Source organism: Seriola dumerili, unplaced genomic scaffold (assembly GCF_002260705.1).
Source record: "Seriola dumerili isolate Sdu_G_001 unplaced genomic scaffold, Sdu_1.0 BDQW01000415.1, whole genome shotgun sequence".
Taxonomy (NCBI): Eukaryota; Metazoa; Chordata; class Actinopteri; order Carangiformes; family Carangidae; genus Seriola; species Seriola dumerili.
In genome coordinates, this window is record NW_019174670.1 from 97471 (window position 1) to 121962 (window position 24492).

Below are 24492 nucleotides of genomic sequence, written 5' to 3' on the forward strand. Positions count from 1 at the left end.
CTGACCATGAGAAATGTCATGATTAATCGGAGGTGATTTCCTCTAAATTTTCTGGAAATCCAAACCCGCAGACTGAGCCTGTGTAAATGTCTGAATTATCCTCACCAATCAGCCTCTTCACGCCGTTTCTCTGCGCTCTCATTTTAAAGAGCCACCAGAAACTGGCTGAATGAGCGGTCTGTGTCGGGGGGTCGGAGTGGAGAGCGGCGTCCTGGTCCCTCCACGCAGAGAGAAGATGATTTTCATGCTGGTTGCAGCTGAACAGTCTTCAGCTTTGTGGCACAGCAGCAGCTGACTGCCTCATGCTGAACTGAAGGTTGATTCAAGTGAAGATGATGATGAGGAGGAGGAGGATGAGGAAGAGGAGGAGGAGGAAGAGGAGGAGGAGGAGGAAGCTCTGTGACCTCTCTGTTTGCTTCTCCTCAGATTTGGTGAAGGAGAAATGTCAGATCGTCGAAATCATGAGGTGAGTCCAGACCAGAGGAGACAAGACCCAGAACTAGTCCCCTCCTCTGTCCTCTGTCCTCTGTCCTTTCTCCTCTGTCCTCTGTCCTCTCTCCTCTGTCCTCTGTCCTCTCTCCTCTGTCCTCTCTCCTCTGTCCTCTGTCCTCTGTCCTCTCTCCTCTGTCCTCTCCTCTGTCCTCTGTCCTCTCTCCTCTGTCCTCTGTCCTCTGTCCTCTGTCCTCTCTCCTCTGTCCTCTGTCCTCTCTCCTTTGTCCTCTCTCCTCTTACCTCTCTCCTCTATCCTCTGTCCTCTCTCCTCTATCCTCTGTCCTCTCTCCTCTGTCCTCTCTCCTCTGTCCTCTCTCCTTTGTCCTCTCTCCTCTGTCCTCTCTCCTCTGTCCTCTGTCCTCTCTCCTCTCTCCTCTCTCCTTTGTCCTCTCTCCTCTGTCCTCTCTCCTCTCTCCTCTCTCCTCTGTCCTCTCTCCTCTTACCTCTCTCCTCTATCCTCTTACCTCTCTCCTCTATCCTCTGTCCTCTCTCCTCTCTCCTCTGTCCTCTCTCCTCTGTCCTTGGTTTCAGCAAAGACAAACTCATGATAATAAACCAGCCAGTGTTTGACCTGAATGTCTCTGTGTCTCTGGGTGTTTTCAGACCAGTGCCATGTTCAGAGTTTCCCGCCTGCCTCTGGTTCGCTCGGCATTGCAGTCGGTGACTTCAGTGTACTCGGAGGTCAAAGGTCGTTACCCTCTGCTGGGGATGATGGGAGGAGCGGCTGAAGTCGGAGTTCGCAGCGTATCCCACGTAGCCATGAAGCAAGCCACGCCCCTTCTCCAGACCCTGGAGCCACAGAGTATGTGGAAATGAGTACTACTGCTAATACCACTGCTAATACTACTACCGCTAATACTGCTACTACTGCTAATATTACTACTGCTAATACTGCTACTACTGCTAATACTACTGCTAATACTACTACTGCTAATAATTACTACTGCTAATACTGCTACTACTGCTAATACTACTACTGCTAATATTACTACTGCTAATATTACTACCGCTAATACTGCTACTACTGCTAATACTACTGCTAATACTACTACTGCTAATATTACTACTGCTAATATTACTACTGCTAATACTACTACTACTAATACTACTGCTAATACTACTGGTAATACTACTGGTAATACTACTACTGCTAATACTGCTACTACTGCTAATACTACTGCTAAAACTTGTTATGTTTCAGTCTTATGTTGAAATCGTTTCAGTTCATGTATTTCTCCAGTGTAACCAGTATAAAGCTGTAATACCCCCCCCCCCCCCCCCCCCCCCAGTTGAAGTGGCCAACAGCTTTGCTCTGGTTGGTCTCGACCGTCTGGAGAGAAACTTCCCCATCCTGAACCAGTCAACAGATGAGGTTTGTTCTGCTCTCACTGTTTCAGTAAACTCAACAATCATAAACGACAAAAGGAACCAATTAGAGAATAATTAAAGTAATTAAATAAAAAGGTGTTTAGTGAAACTGAGTGGAAACCGGCTGAGGAGGTTTGTGGTCTGGAGGATTTCCCTGTTGAGGAGTGGAGGAGTGCTGAGCTCTCAGACTGTCAGCAGGGGGCGTCAGAGAACAACCAACTGCTGATGCATCAGTGTGTCTGTGCTGCATGAGTTAAACCAGGTCACTGACTGTGTCTGTAGAAACACCTGTATTTATCTGCAGGTGACTTCAGTTTAATGTTTTATGACAATTCTCATTTGCTGTGACTCCGTCTTCTCACATTCAACTAGATTTTCATGTTTGTGTTTGAGAGGAGGAGAAACTTCCTGGATCTGTAACTGGTGTCCCTCCCTCCTCAGGTGGTGGGTCACCTGAAGGACGCCCTCTTCCTGACCCTGGACGACGTACAGCTGTGGGTGGTTGACGGTTTGGACGGAGCTCTGGATCAGCTGGAGCGTCTGGCCGACGGAGCTCGGGCGGCGGTGCGTCAGCTGCAGGACACTCAGGTGGGCCGAGCCGCCACATCAGGACTGGACGACATGCTGAGCCGCCTGGAGGACGCCACTGCCTACTACCTGCCCCTCCCACCCACACTACGTGAGTACTGTGTGTGTGTGTGTGTGTGTGTGTGTGTGTGTGTGTGTGTGTGTGTGTGTGTGTGTGTGTGTGTGTGTGTGTCACACTCAGATTGTGAGAAAACAAAAACTGTCCAGTGACGGACTGTTGAAAATCGTGCATCAGAATAATTTCCTGAACGCCCCTGTCGTTGTTGTTTTGTTGTTTTTGTTTGTCGTTGTCATCATTGTTGTGTGGTTGTTGTTGATGTTGTTGATGATGTTGTTGTTGATGTTGTTATGGTCAGGTCGGGAGTGGGAGATGAGGGTGCAGGAGTACGAGGATGAAGATGAGGATGAGGAGCCCAGTCTGTGGACCAGGGTGCGGAGTCTCCTGCTGAGCCTCAGTCTGCAGCTGTATCACCGTATGATGAAGGTCAGGGAGCAGCTGCAGGAAGCCGTCACGATGCTGGGAGACGCTGCTGACAAGGTGACCTAAAGTGTCCTAAAGCCCCGCCCCCAGGGTCCACCTGCACAGGTGTTGTCACCTCTGGCATGTTGCTTGATTTGATGTGTGGGCACAGACAGCTGTTTCCTCTGACAGGAAACCAGGTGAACAGGTTGTTTTGTGACATCACTTCATTAAACACAGTCTACACCTGTGAAGTCAGTCCTGAGGGGGGCGCTGGAGGACACATCATGGAGTCAAGGGTTCATCCTCTGGAGAGCAGGAACACAGAGACATGAGCTGGACAGACAAACAGCAGGACAACAGACGTCTTTTCACACTCTGTGTTTCACACTGTGTTCTTATGTGTTTAATGTGACTCGTCTGTCTCTGTCTTCAGACTCGTCACTGTCTCTGGTCTCTGTCTCTGTGTCTCTGTGTCTCTGTCTCTGTGTCTCTGTCTCTGTCTTCAGACTCGTCTCTGTCTCTGGTCTCTGTCTCTGTCTTCAGACTCGTCTCTGTCTCTCTGTCTCTGTCTCTCTGTGTCTTTGTCTCTGTCTTCAGACTCGTCTCTGTCTCTGTGTCTCAGCTGTTGTAAGATTTGATCTTTAGTTTCTAAAAGAACAAACTGATAAAAATCTGCAGCAGAAACAAACACAGACAAGGAGACGTGAGGCAGCTGCTCCCAGAGGAGTGTGTGTGTGTGTGTGTGTGTGTGTGTGTGTGTGTGTGTGTGGGCTGACTACGTGACCAGACACATGTGTTTCTTCATGCTGCTCCATATACAACATCAGTCCTCCTCACATCAACAGTCCAGACCCCTGTGGTCCTGGTCCTGGTCCCGGTCCCGGTCCCACAACATTAAATTCAGATTCACATTCAGAATACTTTATAATCCCAGAAGGGCAATTAATTTCTACAATCTAACAGATCCATATAAAGAATAAATAGAGTAAATAAATAAGTGCATCAGCTGACATCAGCAATCAAACACCAACAACAACAACAACAACAACAACAACATGTCAGTGACAACACACAGATCAACAGGATGCTACAGAGACGAGAGACCGGGACCTCACTGTGGCTCTGTGTCGTTCAGAGCATTGATCAGCCAGATACAGGAGGGATGTTTGTGAGCGATTGGTTTTCCTGAGGCCGTAACTGTCAGGGTGACTTGTTATTCTTTCTTCAGGGAACCGAATCCAGATCCAGAGGGAAGTCCTCCATGTTTGTAATTTTATTAAAACTGTTGCTGTAATGGTTTTAGCGCAGCTGTTCTCATCAGTTTTTACATTTCACATGAATTCATTAATTGTTTAGTTTGTAAAACATCAGAGGAGTTCAGATTCTTTCCTCAATGACCGATGGATGATCAATGACTGATCAGACCTGTTCACAGCTCCATTTAAAAGAAACATCCTCAGTTTATAGTGGCTGCTCTCACACAGATCAGAGTCTGGATCCAGCAGAGACCTGGACCTCCCGGCTGCAGGAAAACCAGCTCCATTAAAGATAAAGGATCAGTTTCCTGCCTGTGCCTACGTGCTGCACACAGCATCTGAGCTGATGCACAGATAACTGTCAGCTGAGACTGACTCCGCCCCCGCCCCGCTCAGGGTCTGCACCCGTCCCCTTTCAAATCCAGCACCCAGAGCCTGGGAGCCACAGAGAGGGTGAACCAGCACCTGGTAGAACACTATATCCCAGCATGCATTTCACATTAACCATCTGAGCCAGACTCATATTCATTCAAGTTCAGCTCAGGTGAGCCCACCTGTCCCCTGATGACCTGCAGTCTTCGTCTGTACTGAACTACCTGTGTGTGTGTGTGTGTGTGTGTGTGTGTGTGTGTGTGTGTGTGTGTGTGTGTGTGTGTGTGTGTGTTGGCATGGTTCTGGTACAGACCCCTCTCCATCACGTGCTGGTCTGGCTCTTTGTGTTCCCCGTGCTGTCCCTGGACCTGTGTTTGTTCGGGTCAGAGGTTCTGACCCGTGGACTCGGTCTGACCCAGAAACCTGATCAGACCCTGCAGATTTTCCCAGCTCAGACCGAGTCTCTGACCCGGAACAGTTTGATTCACTGAGTGAAACCAGCCGACAGAGACAGAGGCTCTCTGTTCTCTCGCTCCATTGGGTCAGGTTTGTTCCAGGACAGGGTCCAAACCCGGACAAGATCCAGAGGGTCTGGTCTGGTTCTGGACCCTGATGGTCACAGACGTTCTGCTGCAGGTTGTCCTGTCCTCCTGTCCTTGTGTTTATGTTGTGTTCTCTTTGTTCCTCTGTGTTTATGTTCTCCAGTCTCCGTGTCCTCACGTGTCTCTCTGCTGCCAGCTCCGGGTTCTGGATCTGGTCCAGAGATTTTGGTCTGTTGTCTGGTCTGCTGGGAAACTGGAGGCTGCCAGCTGAGAACAGTGTGTTCACACATCAACCCTGACCTGGTGACGGGAAAGACCTCCTGTCGATCCTCAGGTCAAAGGTCAGCAGCCTCAGACTGAACCAGAGACTGAAGATTACACTGTGAACAGTGAACTGGCTAACATGCTAACAGACATGCTAACAGACATGCTAACAGACATGCTAATAGACATGCTAACAGACATGCTAACGGACATGCTAATGATAGAACATCATCTTTAAACAGTTAAAACACATACGTGATAAACTCATGATCTCTGAACTAAAGCTTCAGTCTTCACTGTAGAAACAGAGTCCACCTTCTACAGCAGCCACTGAGATCTCAGTCCGGTTTTGTCTGGTTCAGTCCGGTTCTGTCCGGTTCTGTCTGGTTCTGTCTGGTTCAGTCCGGTTTTGTCTGGTTCAGTTGGGTTCTGTCCGTCTGTGTCTGGTTCTGTCCGGTTTGCTCTTGTTCTGTCTGGTTCTGTCTAGTTCAGTCCGGTTCTGTCCGGTTCGGTCTTGTTCTGTCTGGTTCTGTCCGGTTTGGTCCGGTTCGGTCCGGTTCTGTCTGGTTCAGTCTGTCTTCACTGAGACTAACCGGTTATTATCTGGATCTGTTAATGTTGGGTTTAATAATCAAGCTACGAGTGAGTTCAGTTCAGGTGTGAATCAGTGACATCATCAGTGACATCACTGACCACATACCTGGAAAAAAAAAACTCTGCAGACGTGAATGTCCTCGTGTTGAAGTGAGACTGGAGCTGTGAAGTCACTTCTATAATCCAGGTGAGTCGGATCTCACCTGAGTCCTCAGAAATCCTCTAGCTAACTCTGGACCCGGTGTGTCTCCCTGCAGGTGGGTCTGGGCCGGGTCCTGGATGTGGTGGGGGAGCTGCTGCAGTACCTGCAGAGCCTCATGGTGGCGCTGGTGTACCGGTCGGAGAACATCAGAGAGCTGACCCTGAACAGGATCAAGAGTCAGGCCACCACGCTGGCAGAGCTGAGGCCGGTCCAGCAGGTCCGAGAGCTGCCGGTCCAGATCCAGCAGCTGCTCAGAGACCTGCAGGAACTGTCGAAGATCCTGCTGCAGCTGGTGATCAACGCCACGCCGCTCTACAACATGGTGAGTCCAGAGGGGAGGGGCCACCTGAGACACACCTGAGATCTACCTGAGAGATTCATCAGCCCACGTTAATGATGAGAAAGTACGGCATCTCTGAGACGCCAAAATACTCAGGGACAGGGTCTGGATCAGAGTCAGAATCAGGGTCAGAATCAGGGTCAGAATCAGGGTCTGGGCTCTGGTTTATAAATGTATGTGTGGATATATTTATTTTCTTTTGCATGTGATGTGAATCTGTAAATCTTCTTCTTCTCATCTCCAGTCCAGGACGTGTTTAGCCTAGCTTAGCATAAAGACTGGAAGCAGGGGGAAACTGTTAGCCTCCATCAACATCAGTGTTTTAAAGCTCTATTTACTTTTTTTGGAGGCAGCAGAACAAACTGGAAACAACATCTTATTAAAGCTTGTAGCTCAATTTTAATCACAACAATTAATTACATATTTCCTTTTTTCAGTATCATAAATTAAACTTTGATTGTTATGTATTACTTCTGCAGCAGGAAGAGGGGTGAGAAGAATATGGATTATTATCTAGAGGCTGACAAACTAATGATTAATCAATTAATCAGTGGAGCAACAGATAATTCATCTATTTGAAAATCAAACAATCATTGTAATCATTTTTTTAAGTTTCATGTTTTGGACAAAATGTTTATTAATTTATAAACAAAATGATTGATTGGAAAATGATCAGTAGATGAATTGATTAATGAGATTGGGAACCTTCATGTGTCTGTATCGAACATTTTATTGTGAAAATGAAGCTGATTCACCAACATGATTTAAAATCAATAATTACAGAAGATCAACACGTCTCAATCAGTGTCTAATGACTGGAGTCGTGTCTGAAAACGACGCCATGTTTGTAGTTCATATGGAAAGTCCTGGTCCTGATCCGGATCAGTCAACGACAGATAGTGAGATGTGGAAATAAATGATTGATGAGACATTATTGATCCACAGGCGGAGATCAGAAGTTTGAGGTTTAGAAACAAATGAAGATCTGAATGAGATCAAATCAAATATTCAAGAAAATACAGGCTTGATATTAAATTATATGATTATTATATAACAGTGTTTACATTTCAGAGCAGCTGAACTAACGACGTGTGTGTGTGTGTGTGTGTGTGTGTGTGTGTCCATCAGCTGCAGCAGCCGTCTCATCAGGATGTGGAGGACTTCCTGAACCACGAGGACTTCATGTCCGACAGTTCGTCTCGGCGCAACTCGGCTAACAGCCTCTTCCTGAAGGCAATGGACGGTCGTCCTCGGCGCCGCCGGAGTCTCTATTCCCGCGCCACCCGAGGCTCCGTGGGCCGCCAGAGTCCCGACCCCCCTAACGGCCGGCGCTCCAGCCTGAAGGACGCCCCGGCCCTGGAGGTGGAAAGCCTGTCTGTCCCTTTCGACGTCGGCGTCCACCGGCGGCCCTCGGCCACCGAGATGCTCCTGGCGCCGCTCAAACAGTTTGTGTCTCAGAGCCAGAAGGCCTTCGAGTACCTGAACCCCAACTCCACCGAGGACACCGCCAACGCCATGGCAACGGCCGACTGAGGCTCCACCCCGCCCTCGTCCACCACCTATCGCTGCTGCCGGTCCCGCCCACTGACCAATCACAGCCTCCCGTCTCCGCCCCCGATGATCAGCCGTTTCTGCCTGAGCTGGTGTTGGTCTGTGCGTTCACGTTCATCGACAGAGCCATCGGATCGTTAGTTTAGACAAACAATAAACAAACAAACAAACAAACAAACGGCAGCGAGTTCTAGTTAAAAAACAACAGTTCTCTATGATAGAGTCCAGCTTTATATTTATTTTCTTCACAATGCGTAAGTGTTAAATGTGAGTCGATATGATCATGTTGAATATATGAAGATGTTGAACATTTACTTTAAAACAGGAGGAAACACAGAAAACATTGATTTTAACGACATGTTCTTTGAGCTGAATAATAAACCTGGTGTTATCTGACCTGTTGTTTGGCTCCTCAGAGCCACCGTACATGACGACAGTGACACACTGGTGAAATCTGTAACAGCTGAGTTCACAGTGACGAGCTGGTTGTTACAGGTTTTAAAGGTGATATTAAAGGTTATAAATTAAGTAAAAGGTGACAGGTTGGACCTTTAATGTGTTGTTGTGCTGAATGAAGAGAGACAGAGAGTCAGTGTTGACTGATGACGTGAGACTGAACTGAATCAAACTGTTTAAACATGTTATTTAAATCAGACGAGTTTATTCTCATTATTTCACAGACAGAAGATCAAAGTGTTTGAATGTTGTGCAGCTGTCGACCTGCGACGTGTTCAATAAAGTTTCTTGGACTCACAACTTCACCTCACTGTGTTTGTATCAGGATCAAAGACAGACTCAGTTTCTCTTCAGTTTTTATTAGAAAAATCGTCTGTTTACAACGTGTTTACAAACTGATCTGCAGCGTCGTCTCTGAACGCCTCTTCGTCTGTTTCATCATCAGTGACATTCATTTCATTTTCACAGAAACAACGTAAAAATTTACAGATCTGCATTTGAACTTCACTCAGGTTCTTTAGCTCCAACTACCTCATAATGACATCGTTATATTCTAATCAATAACTATTCTGTCACTTCATCGGCCTGCTGCTTGATCAGGTCACATGATTTCCCTCAGGTCACCTGTGTCTGCAGAGTGAAGCCTTGTGGCGCTGTAGCGCCCCCTACAGGCTGCAATGTGGGAGGGTTCATCCTCTGAGGAGCAGGAATGTGATCCTGACGTGTTGATGTCTGTCAGGTTTAATCTTCACCAATATTATTCACCATGTTATAAACCAGAGACCTGAAAACAGTGACCTGATGGTGGCGCTACAGGAAAAGTTATGACAGTTCATCCTCAGGGGAAAATGAACGTCTGAGTTCATCTGATGGTTGTTGAGACGTTCCACAAAAAAATCCACAAAAATCCACAGATGTGATCCTGAGGGTGGCGCTAGAGGAAAGTCAGAGGTTCACCAGAGTCAGAGGGATTCATCCTCTGGGGATCATGAACATCAGTCCGTCTGAGGGTTGTTGAGATGTTTCAATGTGAACTCCTCTGTCCAATCAGCAGTTAGCTCAGTCTTTCCCTCTGTCCAATCAGCAGCCGCCTCTTGTCTCTGAATCATTTCTACAACTTTTCTTTCGCCAACTTTCCCTCCACACTTTCACATGAAGACGCTCCTCTCAACATGCCTCTGACCACCTCGTCCCTGACCTTTGACCTTTGACCTTTCTCCTGAGGCGGACGCTCCGGTATCTGCTCATGTCAGACTCGGTAAAGAACGTTCACGTGTTGAACCTTCCTCCTCTACTCGGCTCGTTTCTTTCCGAACACGCTGCGGACGATCCCTCGGACTCCGGCGTTGGTCTTCCTCAGGGCCCGGGTCTCTCTGACCAGGTCGACCAGCCGGTGGAAGACCAGCAGGGCGCCGTGGTACGTCTCGGCCGCCGACACCTCGAAGAAGCCGCATCGCTGCGACAGAGCGAGCAGCCGGCCCTCCTCGCTGGAGACGCTCCGGTACCGCTGCAGGTCCCGCTTGTTCCCCACGATCAGGACCGGGACGGACGACGGCTTCCTGCCGCCGCGGATCTGCTGCAGCTGCTGCCGGACCACGTCGAAGCTGCCGCGGTCGCAGATGCTGTAGACCAGGATCATCCCGTCGGCCCACTGCAGCTGCTTCTCCCCGGCCTGAGGACAGGAAGCAGGTTGAGTCTGACTGCAGCTGCTCTGTCATTTAAACTGACTGTTCAGGTGAAGCAGAGAAACTGATGTCGCTACATTTAACCACTGAGGGGGGAGTTTCAAAATAAGAGTCTAAATTATTAACTATTATAGTCAGTCAGCGGCCACAGGTCAGAGGTGATGATTTCAGACAGAATAGCATCTTCCAACATTTGAAGCTCCACATTAAAACGACACAAAAGAATTTCACATTATTTTTATTTTTATTCAAAACAATTTAAATAAAATAAAACTTTCATCCTGCGGAGCTTTCAGCCACACCTTATGGCCTTCATCAGTCTATGGCGTTTTCCTCAGTTGTCATGGTGATGGATTAATATACATGAATGTGGAGCCTTACTCAGGTGGTAATAACAGGTGGTTGTACCTGCTGTCATGTGACCCAAAATCCACACAGCAACTGAACCATCTCCATGACAACTGAGCCTCCTGATGAAGGCCATGAGGTGTGGCTGAAGGGTCAAGAATGAACCTTAGATAAAAATTGTTTTTATAAACAGCAGCTGTGACATCTTCACTGTGTGTGTGTGTGTGTGTGTGTGTGTATGTGTGTGTGTTTCCCACCTGTGTGAACTGAGAGTCCCAGATGTTAAAGCAGATGTTCTGACCGTCGATTCTGTCGACTCGGCTGTAAACCGACTCTGAAACAGCAACAAAAAACAAACATGAGGTCAGAGGGTTTTTGACCGAGCATTAACCAGCCAATCACAGTGCACATACAGACACCTCTGACCAATCACAGAGCAGTATTCTCTCACCGATGTCTCCGTACTCTCCGATGAATCTCCTGGTCAGAAATCTGACAGTGAGAGCTGCAGGGAGAGAAACTGATCGTTAATACACAACGACAACGACAACAACAACAACATGTTGAAAGTGAAACTGAATAAAATATTTTATCTCCAGTTTGAATCTCAGTGAACAACATTGATTGAATAATCATTGATCAATCTGCTGATTAATCAGTTTGCCAGAAATGTGCAGGAGGAGAGTTCAGGGTTTAAAAAGAAAAGACCCCCAAATCATCTGATGGTCTCTCTGAGAGGTCCTACACCTCAGGTTGAGAACCACTAAAGAAACAGATGTTCATATCTGGAACCACAGAAGTTTTGTTTAAAAATGTAATTTAAAAAAATCAATTCTATCTGATTAATTAAATCTAAAAAAGATCAAGCAGCTTTGATAAAAAACTAAAACACAGAAACTAAATGAAGATTGATCAAAATCTAAACTGAAGAATAAACAAAGAAAACAGATGAATTTAAACCTGATAATATTTATAATTTGTATTTACATTTACAGACTGAAAACTACAGGAACATGACTGGAACATGTCTAAAAATAAATCTGATAATTTACAATAGAACAAGAACAAGAACATCAAAACTGAACCTTCAGACAGAAACTAGAAGACTTTACATATTTTGTATATTTATATATTTTAATTAAATAGTGTTTAATTTTAAATGAATTAATATGAAATATGGTGTAAAGTGGCATCTGATGGACACTTCCCGCTCCCTCAGGAAACCTGTCAGATGTGAAGATCTCGTACCAGACTTGCCGACGTTGTGAGCCCCCAGCAGCAGGATGTTGGCCTCCACTCTCTGCTGGTTTCCCTCCATCACCTCCACCCTGCTGTTCAGCTCCACCACCATCAGGACTGAGGACTGGTCTGCAAACACTGGACTGTGAGCTTCTGCAAGGTCTGCATGTCCTGGTTCAGGTTCTGGGCTTTATATAGACTGTGTGGGCGGGGTCTCAGAGCTGTCAGACACACCCCTCAGTCTGTGGTTGGTCAGTTTTTCTCTTCTGTCTGATTGGTGGATGTTGAGTCAATAGTGGTGACGATCAAAGCTGGACTGAGATCACAGAGTGTGAGGGTCCAGGTTAGAAACAGGTCCAGTTTAGAGTCAGGTTTAAGTTAGGGTTACCAGTTGATCCAGAACTCTGCTGCTGGGCTTCACACTGGTCCTGGTCTCAGGCCTTTGGCTTCTGTAGTTTTCAGAGCTGGTTTCAGATCCTTTTCTTGGATTACAGAGCTTTTAACGACCAAACCTGTAAATCCTGGTCCCCCTTTAGGTCCTTGAACATGGATCTGGTCTCAGCAGAGACTGATAAACACTGGAGACGATCGTGAACAAAGTCTCAGTCTCTTTAGATTAAAACTCTTTTCATGAAAACATTTGTTTTTAGTTTAATTCTGATTCTCGACTTTTTCCTGTTTGTTTTGAATCTTTAGATTTGTATTTTGAATTTTATGGAAATAAATAAAAGACTGAATACTTCACACAGTTTGAGTTGATGAAGATGATGATGATGATGATGATGATGATCCTCCTGAGGTCTGTGTGTCTGTGTGATCACGGCAGCATTGACGTGCTGCCCCCTGCTGGCTGTGAGGAGCAGGTTCAGTTTTAGTGTCAGTTTGTTTTACTTGATTTAAATTTCAGACAGAAACAAAAAGATTAATTTTATCAGGAGCAACGACAAATAAACGTCACTTCACTTTCATTTATTTACGCTCTGGGAAACGGATGAACATCTGATTAATCAACCAATCAAAATAGTTAATCAATAATGACTCTGAGGTGGTTTGTGTGAGAACATGTCTCTACAATAACCAACTCTTCTTCATGTTTTATAAATATTTAACATGCAGTTTGTGTCTCACAGTCAGAAAAATTATTCATGATCAAAACAGCTGCTGTTTAATTTTCTGTTGATCGACTTATTGGAGGTCAAAGGTCAGCTGGTCTAAATTCATACGTTGCACAAATCAGTTTAGTTCTCGACTATTTTAAATCGGACTGTGGTACAATGAATTCTGGGTAAATTAAGACTTTCAAAATAATAAAAATGGCAGACTGAGCAACCGCTGACCTCTGTTCACCCTCAGCATAACATGTTCATCTTTAGGAAGAATTCAACAGTTACAGGAAGTTTTACTTTGGAAATTCAGCGAAGTGAAACAATAAGAAGAAACCTGAGAGAAACCTGATTTGGAAAAGAATTGCAGCGACAGTAAACAGTCAATCCCACCGTTGACTGAAGCATCAAATATGTTCAAAAAAAGATATAAAATATGGAACAAGACGAAAAGAAAAACGTTTAAAAGAAGGAAACAGGAGGAAGACCACAGGAAAAGACTCTACAGAAACTACTGGAGATATACAGCAGCCTGTCGTCTCTGTTTTGGGGGATGAACGAAATTTCTTAAAGATTTAACACAAAGTTTATGATCAGAGAAAAAATCAATGATACAATTAAATACAAGTAAAGCCTCATGTGTTTGTGAACAGACAGATGTGCACGTTTTATTTTGGCGTCCACAGATCAGAGCAGTTCTGCTTCCTGTCGTGTCGTTTCATTGATCATTAGTGATTAGTGATTATTAAAGTTTCAGTCGAGGATGTTTTCCTCTGACGTGTCGTGAGGTCGAAGAAAAGATACTTAATCAACTGGTTCCACTTCACCACTGGAACATCTGGATCAGCCCTGATGTGACGTTCAGGATCATGTGACCTCACTGTCACAGTGTGTGTTTGTGCAAAGGAGTGAACTGTTCTAGCTGTTGTCAAACTCTTTATTTATTGATCGATCAATCAGCCACAGATCAAAGATCAATCTTCTCACAGTCTCAGTTCTGAACATCTGGACTCAGTGAAATAATATTGATCTGATGAACCTGCTGTGATTAACGAGCTGCGATTTAACAAGAGAAGCTGCTGACGTCACCTGACAGATTTCCCGCCTCGTGGTTTGTGGGTTTCGACCAGTTTAGACCAGGAAGTCTGAACCAGGATCAGAATGGTCTTAGTCACATGACCTCTGGTCTCAGAGTAATAACTGCCAGAAACAGTGACAGAAAAACTTTGGATGAACGAATCAAAACTTCCTCATCCCTCAGTCCTGATCCACGAGTCCAGGTCAGTTTGTACAACACAGAATCCACCTCGGGGTTTCCTGGTCGTCAGCTCAGCTCAATCCCATTAAACTAAATAATCCACTCCGGGTTTTCTCCCGTCTCACTCCTCCATCTTGTCCGTCTTCGTCCTCTTGGCTCCTGAGGGTCCCATCAGAGTCAGGAAGTCTCTGAGCCTCTTCCTGGTCTCCTTCAGTCTGGACTGGTTGGTGTCTGTGTCTGGGGGGTCCTGGTGGAGGTGTGCAGACCTCTCCCCCCTCTCTGAGCTGGGTGCTGTCACAGGTGGATGATGAAGCTCTGAACTGAACGTCTCCTTCAACCTGAGGTGAAACGTCTCCTGCAGTTTGTTCAGGACGAGGTCGTCCTGTAAGAACAAGAGAAGGATGATTGACAGGTCAGACGACCAATCACCAACCACTCACCAATAAACACTGAGCTCTGACTCTGAGCATTTAGTCTGTAAGGTAGAAAGGACTTGGGTTCACACTGAGCTACTGAAGCTGATGTGTGACGGTTCTGGTTCTGGTGCAGCAGACAGGTGAATGGTGAGGTCGTGGAACCTCCTTGTTCACAAAGATCTTCAAATGAGATCATAAACGTGTGATTTTATTTACAGACGACGCAGCGGCTGACAGGCTTGAAGTCGGAGCGGAGTAAACAAATAAGTGCAAATCTTTGTCTGTTTATTTATTTTCATGTATTTTTCAGTCTGATCATGTGACATGCGCCGTGTCACACTGCAGAACCTCATTTTCTATTTCCTTTGCTGAGTAAAAAGGACTGAGAAGGATTTTGATTTAATCAATCATGCATATTTGATCATATTTTGAATGTTTGTACCTCAGAGTTTTTAAATGTTCTGTTGTTTGGAAAGTGTTTGTCGTGTTCTGACTAAACAGAACAGTTTAAAACAGTTTGGTTTCTTCAACTTTCACTCAGGAGCAAAAATCAGCCTCTAAAGCTGAAAGAAATAACGATGAGGCATTTATCGAGATAACAATATTAATTGATATCGACTGATATGGCCGTATCGGCCAGCCCTAGAGCATAAGAGGAAGAAATCCATACATGAACCATCATGAGTGAATGAGCAGGTGGACACACCTGAGAGGACGATATCTCCTTGAACAGATGCCAGATGTCCGACAGAAACTCTGCAGCTGTTTGATAATGAGGAGAGCGACGGAGAGTCAGACGCTCCGAGATCAACGTCAGATGAGACCAAACATCACCGACCTGTAAACAAACACAAACATTAGTGAGTGTGTGAGTGTGTGTGTGTGTGTATGTGTGTGTGTGTGTGTGTGTGTGTGTGTGCTTCACTCTGCTGCAGCGCCACCTGCTGGACAAACTACTTCCAGTCTCATCTGAACCTGAGATCAAAGTCTCAGCTCTGCTGGTTTGAGAGTCCATGTCTCCTGCTGTTAGTGCAGGATAAAGACCGATCACTTCCTGTATGTGTTTCACAATAAGAGCAGTTGCTGCCTTCACTGTGACACCAGATGTACTGACAGTCCCACGCGGGAACATCAGCTGAAGATTTTCTGAAAACCAGATTCAGACATTTTGTGGACATGATGGTTTGTCTTCATTTATGAGACGAGACAGAAGAGGACGGTTTTCTATTGGTCACAGCCTGGAGCTGTATCAGCTGATGAGGGCTCAGTGTCTGAACAGCACCCTCAGATGGATAGATCTGAGAGTGGCAGGAATCACACACTGGATTATAGAGGTGGACTGTTCGTGTAAATATAAAACACCTTCCACAAATACCAAACAGAAATGTGTAAACCACATCTGTGAACACATTCAATTCATTCATTAATTCGTGAATATCTTCTGAACATTTACAACTTTCAAACATTTGTGAATCAGTTTTTTATTTGTGGATCTCAGTTCTTCGCTTGCGGATTTGAATTTTACACATTTTAGTTTTGAGACAAACTCTCCGTCACTCCACTCGTATCACTCGGCCACTTTCGGAAAACACGTGATCAACTACTAACAACGCCATTTCCACTTTTCAAAGTAAGAGCATGCAGTCTTCTATGAGCTGTTTTTTTGGGCGACCAGTAACGTGCGCCACATTAACAGTTGTAAGATCTGAAGTGACAGGACCTGGTTCAGGTCTTTGATGGCACGTCTGTTGGTGATGATGTTTGTTAAGAAATGACGTATTGCGATTTTATTGTTCATTGTTAATATGTAAGCTAAGCTAACGTTAGCTACTGGACACTGGATAAACTGACCTCAGACAGTGGAGTGCAGCCTTCAACCTTCAGCTGCAGCAGCAGACTCTCGCACCTCTGAAACACAGAAAGTAGAGAACGTATGAGAGCGAATTAACTGATCACTGATCAATGTTATGTTTGTGTGTGTGAGGACTCTGACCCTCTGGTCCTGCAGACTGAGGCAGGGACTCTGTGGACTCTGTGGCCTCTCAGACCTGTAGGGGTCCGAGGGGTCGGACAGGTCCTGACACAACGAACAGATCCACTCTGACCTGTAAGACACAGAGGACAGAGGTGAAGTGTGAGGACAGTCTGAATGAAAGTGATTTAACCAAGTTTCTGTAACTGGGACATAAAGTGATTTTATTTTAGCAGAAACTAGAATCTCCTCCGTCTGTTGTTTCCTCCATCAACCGGACAAGTGTCAGGAAACATGGTCACAGTCTCTCCTTCAAGAGTTACAGTGTTGAATAATGACCAGAACATTAAGATGTCACAGTGAAGTTGACCTTTGACCTTTTGGATATAAAATATCATTTTATTCTTATAGACTTTTGAGTTAAATTGTGTCATGATTAGTGGATGAATTCTTGAGTTATGGCCAAAGACAGGTTTTGTGAGATCACCATGACCTTTGACCTTTGACCACCAAAATCTTACCAGTTCATCCTCGAGTCCAAGTGAATGTTTGTACCAATCAAATCGAACCACCGACCTTCCAATTAGAAGACGACCCACTCTACCTCCTGAGCCACGGGAGCATTCAGGTACACTGAGCATGTGCTAACCCAAACCCGAGACTGAGAAGATCCAATCAGGAGGCGAATGTGGGCGTCTGTGTCATTGTTTCCAAAAGTCTCAGTTTCTGTCCATCCAGACTGAAACGCAATCCCGGACTTTTCAAAATAAAACATAACCCCAGAGTTTTCAAAATAAAACAGGGTCAGCAGCGATTAAAAACACCAGACGTTAGCAAAGCAAGAGTGATGGGTTTAAAACTAAAAGCTGTTAATGTGGTGCCCTGGTGCACCTCAAGACACATTTCAAAGTGTAACATTAAGATATTAATATTAAGTATTGATTGGTAAATGGACAGTGTTATATAGAGCTTTTCTAGCCTTATTGTCAATTGAAAGCACTTTACACTACAAGCCACATTCACCCATTCACACTGCGCTTTACTACCAGACACACCCTCAGACACTGCTGTTAGATCAGGGTCAGTGTTGGGTTCAGTATTTTCCCTTCATCATGAACGCTGGAGGAGCTGGGAAACGAACCGCAGACCTTCCGATTAGTGGACGAAGCGCTCTAGCTCCTGTGGTACACAGCAACATGTGGTAAAGTCATTCTTACCAAACGTCAGGTCCAACAGGAGGAAGGTGACAGTCTCTGTGGTATCCTCGGCCGCAGGACAAACAGATTATTGAAGCGTGAGCAGATCCACAAGCAGAGCAGGAAAGTATCTGCAGGGTCACAGGAGACGATGGAGACGACGGAGACGACGGAGGGTCCGTGGAATCCCCTAAGTCATCGGAGACATCATCAACGTAGGACTGAAACACAGCAGAGCAACAGTCGTCTCACCCCGTTGTTAAAACCTACTTTGTCAAGTTTGTTTGGACTAAACATGATTAACATGCAACTTCGTACCTGAGAGTCTTCACCAACCTCTTCCACGTAAACCTCATCTTCAGTGTCTCCAGGGATCAGAATGAAACCAGGGAGGGGACGTCCAGGTCGGGGCAGAGACAAAGGTAGTCTCAACAGAGACACTCTAGGCTGATATTGGCTCAGACTGAAGTCCTTCTGTCCAATCACAGAGCTCGGCCCTTCAGTATCTCCGTCTTCTGTTTGAGGTGGAGAAGGTTTACCTGAAGGTTTGGGCTCCTCAGACACCAAGACGGTCGGTATATTCTCTACAGGGAGACTGACACCAGGTCGGGGACATCTAGGTCGGGGCTGGGACAACTGCAATCTGAACAGAGACACTTTGATCTGACGTCGCCTCAGATTGAAGTTCTGCTGTCCAATCACAGAGCTCAGTTCTTCAGTATCCCTCTCTTCTGTTTTAGGTAGAGACGGTTTCCCTGAAGGTTTGGTTCCTTCAGACACCATGAAGGTCGGTTTGTTCTCTGTGGAGGGACTGAGACCACCAACGCTCGGTCCTTCGGTATCTTTGTCTTCTGTTTTAGGTAGAGACGGTTTCCCTGAAGGTTTGGTTCCTTCAGACACGGTGGAGGTCGGTCTGTTCTCTGCGGTTTCATGCGGCTTCGCTGCCTCCTCTGGCACTTTGTGATCACAGGCAGAGTCCGCCTCCGCCATCACCACTGGACTCTGCGGCTGGTGTTTCAGAGAGGACGGATAAGGTGCGCTATCACAGATTAGACGCTGGGAAGCAAGAAGTCCAGTGTGCGCAGCAGAGCTTTCATCTGTCAGAGTACAGTGGTTTGGCGCCACCATGTGGCTCTGTCCAACAGAGATTGAGTTTTCTGCAGAGGCTGCAGGAAGATTTTGACAACTTCCTGAGACCGGAGGGCAGGAAACAGTCTGACAGAGCAGCAACTGAGGCAACTGAGGCATGACTGGGTAGAGGGTGACGGAGCTGCCGGACACCTGGTACACAGTCTGAATTTGAGTTTTGATCAGGGGAATGTTGGTGGGCTGGTTCAGAACTAGAGCCGGTTGGACGAGTTGAACACTACAGGATGGAGACAGAGCTTTGGACAGGGACAAACCAGACCTGATAGGTTGCTTACTCACTGAGGTACAAGCTGATTGGACCTGATGCTTCGTCAGAATCACTTGACTTTGGTTTGTCTTCTGGTGAGACACTGACCTCAGAGTTGAGGAGGACAGAGACTGAACAGGTTGAGTGGGTTGGTTGAGGTTCGGGCAGGAGGAGGGAGGAGGACACGACTGATTGGACGTAGAGGTCCTGGATTTGGGAGGGGGGGGGGAGGACAAGGATGACAAAGACGAAGGGGGATGCTGTACTGGAACAGGTGAGGCAGTGTCATTAGTGGTCCTAGTTTGGGGAAGGGTCTCGCAGGAAGGTGCCAGAGAGGTGGAGGTGGGAGGGGTGACAGCGGGGGAGGGGCTGGAGGTGTCTGGAGTGTTCTGATTGGAGGTTTGTGAGACAGAGAAAGGGATCCATGTAACTTTAAGTTCACCTGGAACAAAAACAATGAAGCGTCAGCGGCCGATAACCAATCAACTGCCACTTTACAGTTCATCATCTTCACATCAGGACATTCAGAGCCAATCAAAAGGCAACTAATACGTGACGTCATCAGGAACAGCCCATAGAGACTCATCAGAGCGACAAACTGATGACGGGCTGACGACATTTAATCACACAGTGAAACCACTGATGTGGTTGAAGTGATGGATTTTAACGACACAACAATCCAGTTTCTGGTGTTTTATTCAATTAATCAATTCATCCTTTTGTTTAAAAAAAAAATGCCAGAAAATAGTAAAATAAAATGCCTGTTATAATTTCCTTCAGACCAAAGTGACATCTTCAAATGTCAAATGTTTTGCTTAAAAAACACTAAAACAATGACGTGATTGTTGCTGATTAATTTCCTGTGGATCAACTCATCGATTAATCGACTAATTTAGGGAAGCAGCCTTTACCATTAATATGCACCTGAACTGTGGAGCACCCCAAGAAATATTAGAGGGACGGGCTCAGTGGACGACAACTGAAAACACACCTCTTCAATTTAGCTTTTAATCAGCTCTTATTGTTTTAATGATTTCTGTTTTAAGTCCACCTTTTATATTTGTCAAAAAGCTGCATCTTGCTCTACAAATAAAGTTCATTACTATTATTATTATTATTATTATGAATCGTTGCAGGTCTTCATACTGTTGACAGTGAGTTTGATCTCTAACTGGCAGAAGCCTGATTTCATTATTCGTATAATGAAAACTGCTAGTTGCTGAATAAGGCGACGCGTTCACAGAGATGTCACTCAGGAAAAACAAAACCCTTCCTGTCGAAGCTCAATAGATTGTTTCTGTTTGAACACATTAATGAATCGGTGAAACACCAGCGTCTGAAGTTTGAGAACTTTTTATTGAAACTGAATTGAATGTCTCATAAATTAAAGAAAAGAAGAAATAAAGAAGGAATCAGTGAATCTAAATGTGTGACTCCTGGTCCTTCTCACTACAACAGAAATCAGACAAGTTCAGAAGTTCACACTCGTGTCACTTCCACCTTCAGTCCAGTTCATCCAGACCAGCTCTGGTCCTGACCAACCAGTCTGTCTGTCTCCTTCCACTCTGCCAGCAGGACACAGTCCTACTTCCTGCAGTACAGTGTTGTCATGGTGATGATCACAGGGTGTAGTGACACCGTTTGTCATCATCCACCATCATTCACTTCCACTGCTGCAGGGAAGCCGTTAATCTCTGACTTCATCCCTGAAAATGTTCCAACTCCGATGTTTGTTTTTTATTTTTTGGCAACTTCACCCAAAAGTTTCTCACTGAACTTCAGCTGCTAAACTTTCAGTAAAAAGAGGGAAAATGGCAGCGATCTAAAACTTTTGACTGGTGGAGGAACTTTGTTCATATACAACTGTTGAAAGAGCAAAGACACAAGAGAACCCTGCAGCAGGAGCGTCTCCAACTCACCAAAGTTTAAAAGGTTTCCCATAGACTTCTCGTCAACGAGGACCTGCAGCTGGGACATGGTTTGAGGGGGAGACAGGTCCTGGTCTTGAAGATCCTTCAGCTGACACTTGATCTGGAGAAAGAAAATACCAAGACCAGGTCAAACTGGCTGGACTGTCCAGAAGGTGTGGTGGTGACAGGTTTGCTGAGCAGCAGGTGAGGGTCTCACATGTGCCGACCAGGTGAACAGAGCGGACAGCTCCTGGATGTTTCTGGCCTTGTCTGTGGTTTCAGTCAGTAAGAGCTGCTTCTCCTGCAGCTTCTTCAGCTTCTCCATCCTCCTCTGGATCCACACACACTCTGACTGAGACGCCTTCTGCTCAGAGAGAGAGAGAGAGAGAGAGAGAGAGAGAGAGAGAGAGAGAGAGAGAGAGAGAGAGAGAGTCAGTGTTGCTTCTCAAGGTCAGAAAACCTGCTGTGTAACAGGAAACATTTCTCAGCAGCTGAACAAAGACTTCAGAGGGCGAAACACTGTGACTGAAGCTGCAACTGATTTTCTAATTAACTGATTAATTAATTAGTGAATAAAACATCAAACCAGAGTGAAAAGTTCTGATGTCACAGACCAACAGTCAAAAACCCATAGATTTTCAGTTTATTGTGTAAGAGGCTGAAATGGCTTTTCTTTTTTTTTTGCATAAAAAAAGACAAAAATTATTAATTGATTATTATAATAGTTGCCAATTAAGTGCTCTGACATCACCAGGACATGAGCAGAGTGATTGGACAGTACCTTGACCTCCTCCAGGATGTCTCTCATCCTCTTCTGCAGGATCTCAGAACAGATCTTATAAGAACTCTGCAGCTCCGTCTTCAGCTGAATCTCCCCCCGGGCGACGTCCCGCAGCCTGGAACACAGCAGCAAAGCATCATGGTCTTTATTCAGGGGGTTCAGACTGTGACGTCACAGACCCGGGGAGGTCTGGAGGACTCTCCTCAGACTGTACCTGGTCTCCATGTCTTGCAGGCTGCGCCTCACTGTTTCTCTCTGCGCTCTGATTGGCTGAACCCAGGCCTCCAGCTGCTTCCTCATATTGGCCAGCGCTTCAGCGACAAACTGATACCTGAGGAGGGGGCGGAGTCAGAGCAGAGACAACAGCATGTAAAGGTGTTAGAAGGGGGCGGGCTTAAAGCTCGGTGACATCACACTCTACATATTTTCTGTTTACTGTGTACCTGTGGTTCATGTGAGCCATCAGCTGACAGTCTCTACAGGTGTACTGGTAACAGGTGAAACAGTAGAGTTTGAGCGGCTCAGATGGGTGATGTCTGCAGAACTTGGTGGGAGGAGCCGAGACGTCTCCTGAGAAGATAAACAGATAAACATCGTTAACATCGTTAACATCCTGCAACCACATGAAAACACAAAGTGTCCTGACCTGTGGTGGACTGACCTGTGGTGGACTGGTCTGTAGTGGACTGGTCTGTAGTGGACTGGTCTGGCTTCTGGTTCAGGATCCGATGGGATCTGGTCACAGTGACTCTGCGATGAGCCACCACACAGTCGGGACACAGAGCTTCTCTACAGTCCACACACCAACATCTGGACGAGGAGGAGACACAGCTGCAGCACTGAGGAGACAGATGGAGACGTGTTCATGAACCTGCACAGGTCAGAGGTCAGATGTCAGAGTCTCCTCCTTTAACACATGTCACATTGTCCAGGTGAGACAGGAAGCAGGCGGCCCTGTCAGTCTCAGGAGACCTGGTCCCTGTCTGAGAGTCTGAAACCTCCGACTTAAACCCACGGTGGACTAGGACCCAGGACCCCCCTGTGTTACCTGCTGACTGAGGCTGTTTCCTGGATCTCCTGTTGTCTCCATGTTGAGAGGAGAACTCATGTCCTGAGAGAGAGAGAGAGAGAGAGAGAGAGAGAGAGAGAGAGAGAGATGTTGGAGGTCAGAAGTCCAGGTCTGGAGCTCTTCACCAACTCCAGCTGCACATCTACTGGAGTCAAAGAGAAGAACTCACAGAGCTGGACACAGTTCAATGCAATAGAGTTCATTCTTCAAGAGAATAACCTGAAAACAGAGTGCCTGAGCACCTCCCTACAGTCAGCCATCCCTCCTTCTTAGGTCGAAGCTCCACCTATTTTTCTAAAGAGAACCTATCATGTCCATGGAAACAATGGTGTCCAGCCTTTCCCGAGATTCCCCAAACCTGATGGTGTCAGATTTCCAAAAATCCCCCATCTTTCTCCAACCTGGGTCCGTTCACACAAACTCCTCACACCGTTATCTCCAGGGATCCTCAGACCATTTAAAAAGTAAAAACTTTATTCCTTCCAGGTCACATGTCACATGTCACGGCAAACTTCCTCCTGCAAAGGCTGGTTCACATGCAAAACTAACTTCAGACATGGATACATTGAGTTTATAGGTTTAACATTTAGTATATTTATAATGCAGAGAGAGACAGACAGAGAGAGACAGAGAGAGAGAGACACAGACAGATGCTGTTTCTTCATGTAATTGTTTTTGCTTCATGTCAACAGTGTGTGTTGCTCTGGTTGTGTGTTCTTCGTTGTGTATTTGTGTGTTTTTTAATCTCTAATCTTTGTGGCTTTTAAATTGCCTCGTGGCGACAAATAGTTTATTGAATTGAATTGATATGAAAGTATGAAGAGAATCGCTTTTATGAATATTATGATAAACTACAATAAAAACTTCAAACAGGAAGAAGAAGCAGTGAAAACTTCTTCTTCTCTTCATAATTAAAACAGATGTTTGAAACAGCGTCGAGGATTTACCCGGGATGTCCGACACACTCACAACAATCACAGGAAATTAAATCCCGGGTCACAGAGGACGGTTTACACCGGCGCTCAGTTAACGGCGCCTGAGGAACTAGACCCTCGGAAGTCCTCGGTGATGTTTCGGAGACATTTTGTGTTAAAAGCCGTAACGTCTGTAAAAACCGAGTCAGTGACAGTTGATGTGATAACACGGGTTAACTCAGCCCTGTGTGTCGGTCCGTTACCGTTAAATCCGCGCCTTCCTCCTCTTCCTCTCCGGTACCTCTCCACCGGCGGGAAACTCGAACCAGATAAAAACAAACCTCTACTACAAACTAAAAATCCTCGTTAAAGTTTAATAACGCCGTTTGATCGGTGCGAACACGACGACTCTACTTTTTCTTTCTTCTTCAACTTCTTACTCTGGTTCTTCTTCTTCTTCTGTTGGCGGCGGACCTCCATCAACCAGGTGTATTACCGCCACCTCGTGGCTGAAGACTGGACACTGCAAACAGACGCTGCAAGAGATGATGGGCAGATTCCAAAGGGTCCAAATACATGTGCTTTTTAATCTATATATTCATTTATACATTCACACACCCTATTTCATAGCATTTTACATATAAATATACATATACATTATGGGAGAGGATTAGGGCCACATTTTTTTCTGTGTGCCCCTAATCCTCTTCCATACAT

At 45.8% G+C, this 24492-nt stretch overlaps 3 protein-coding genes across 3 annotated transcripts; 1 reads left to right on the plus strand and 2 right to left on the minus strand.

The window, feature by feature from the left end:
- The first annotated feature begins 442 nt into the window (after positions 1-442).
- LOC111233670 (perilipin-2-like) lies at positions 443-8730 on the plus strand. The gene is made up of 7 exons (XM_022761544.1): positions 443-466; positions 1096-1294; positions 1782-1864; positions 2302-2539; positions 2805-2986; positions 6197-6463; positions 7610-8730. The coding sequence occupies exons 1-7, from the start codon at positions 443-445 to the stop codon at positions 8012-8014; spliced, it is 1398 nt and encodes a 465-aa protein (XP_022617265.1). The 3' UTR covers positions 8015-8730.
- Positions 8731-8733: 3 nt separating this feature from the next.
- LOC111233687 (ras-like protein family member 11B) lies at positions 8734-12090 on the minus strand. The gene is made up of 4 exons (XM_022761562.1): positions 11770-12090; positions 10973-11026; positions 10779-10855; positions 8734-10160 (listed from the first exon to the last, which is right to left on the minus strand). Exons 1-4 carry the CDS (start codon positions 11870-11872, stop codon positions 9780-9782), a joined length of 615 nt encoding a protein of 204 aa, XP_022617283.1. The 5' UTR covers positions 11873-12090; the 3' UTR covers positions 8734-9779.
- A 668-nt stretch (positions 12091-12758) lies between these two features.
- Positions 12759-24195, minus strand: LOC111233653 (transcription intermediary factor 1-beta-like). Its single transcript, XM_022761521.1, has 14 exons — positions 24039-24195; positions 22841-22903; positions 22454-22631; positions 22236-22362; positions 22007-22123; positions 21793-21907; positions 21229-21375; positions 21021-21132; positions 18024-19543; positions 17727-17926; positions 16531-16642; positions 16389-16445; positions 15244-15375; positions 12759-14503 (listed from the first exon to the last, which is right to left on the minus strand). Exons 2-14 carry the CDS (start codon positions 22898-22900, stop codon positions 14243-14245), a joined length of 3138 nt encoding a protein of 1045 aa, XP_022617242.1. The 5' UTR covers positions 22901-22903; positions 24039-24195; the 3' UTR covers positions 12759-14242.
- Positions 24196-24492: the final 297 nt, after the last annotated feature.

What these genes read in the sequence shown, in the direction of transcription:
- LOC111233670 (XM_022761544.1), top strand. Translation starts at nt 443, where the DNA reads ATGTCAGATCGTCGAAATCATGAG. An exon ending in TGAACCAGTCAACAGATGAG is followed by an intron (nt 1,865 to 2,301) that starts GTTTGTTCTGCT and finishes CTCCCTCCTCAG; the next exon opens with GTGGTGGGTCACCTGAAGGA. An exon ending in CCACGCCGCTCTACAACATG is followed by an intron (nt 6,464 to 7,609) that starts GTGAGTCCAGAG and finishes TGTGTCCATCAG; the next exon opens with CTGCAGCAGCCGTCTCATCA.
- LOC111233687 (XM_022761562.1), bottom strand. Translation starts at nt 11,872, where the DNA reads ATGGTGGTGGAGCTGAACAGCAGGGTGGAGGTGATGGAGGGAAACCAG. An exon ending in TCACAACGTCGGCAAGTCTG is followed by an intron (nt 11,027 to 11,769) that starts GTACGAGATCTT and finishes CTCTCCCTGCAG; the next exon opens with CTCTCACTGTCAGATTTCTG. An exon ending in CGGAGAGTACGGAGACATCG is followed by an intron (nt 10,856 to 10,972) that starts GTGAGAGAATAC and finishes TTGCTGTTTCAG; the next exon opens with AGTCGGTTTACAGCCGAGTC.
- LOC111233653 (XM_022761521.1), bottom strand. Translation starts at nt 22,900, where the DNA reads ATGAGTTCTCCTCTCAACATGGAGACAACAGGAGATCCAGGAAACAGC. An exon ending in GGGAAACCTTTTAAACTTTG is followed by an intron (nt 19,544 to 21,020) that starts GTGAGTTGGAGA and finishes TTTTTGTTCCAG; the next exon opens with GTGAACTTAAAGTTACATGG. An exon ending in GCTGCACTCCACTGTCTGAG is followed by an intron (nt 15,376 to 16,388) that starts GTCAGTTTATCC and finishes GTTTGTTTACAG; the next exon opens with GTCGGTGATGTTTGGTCTCA.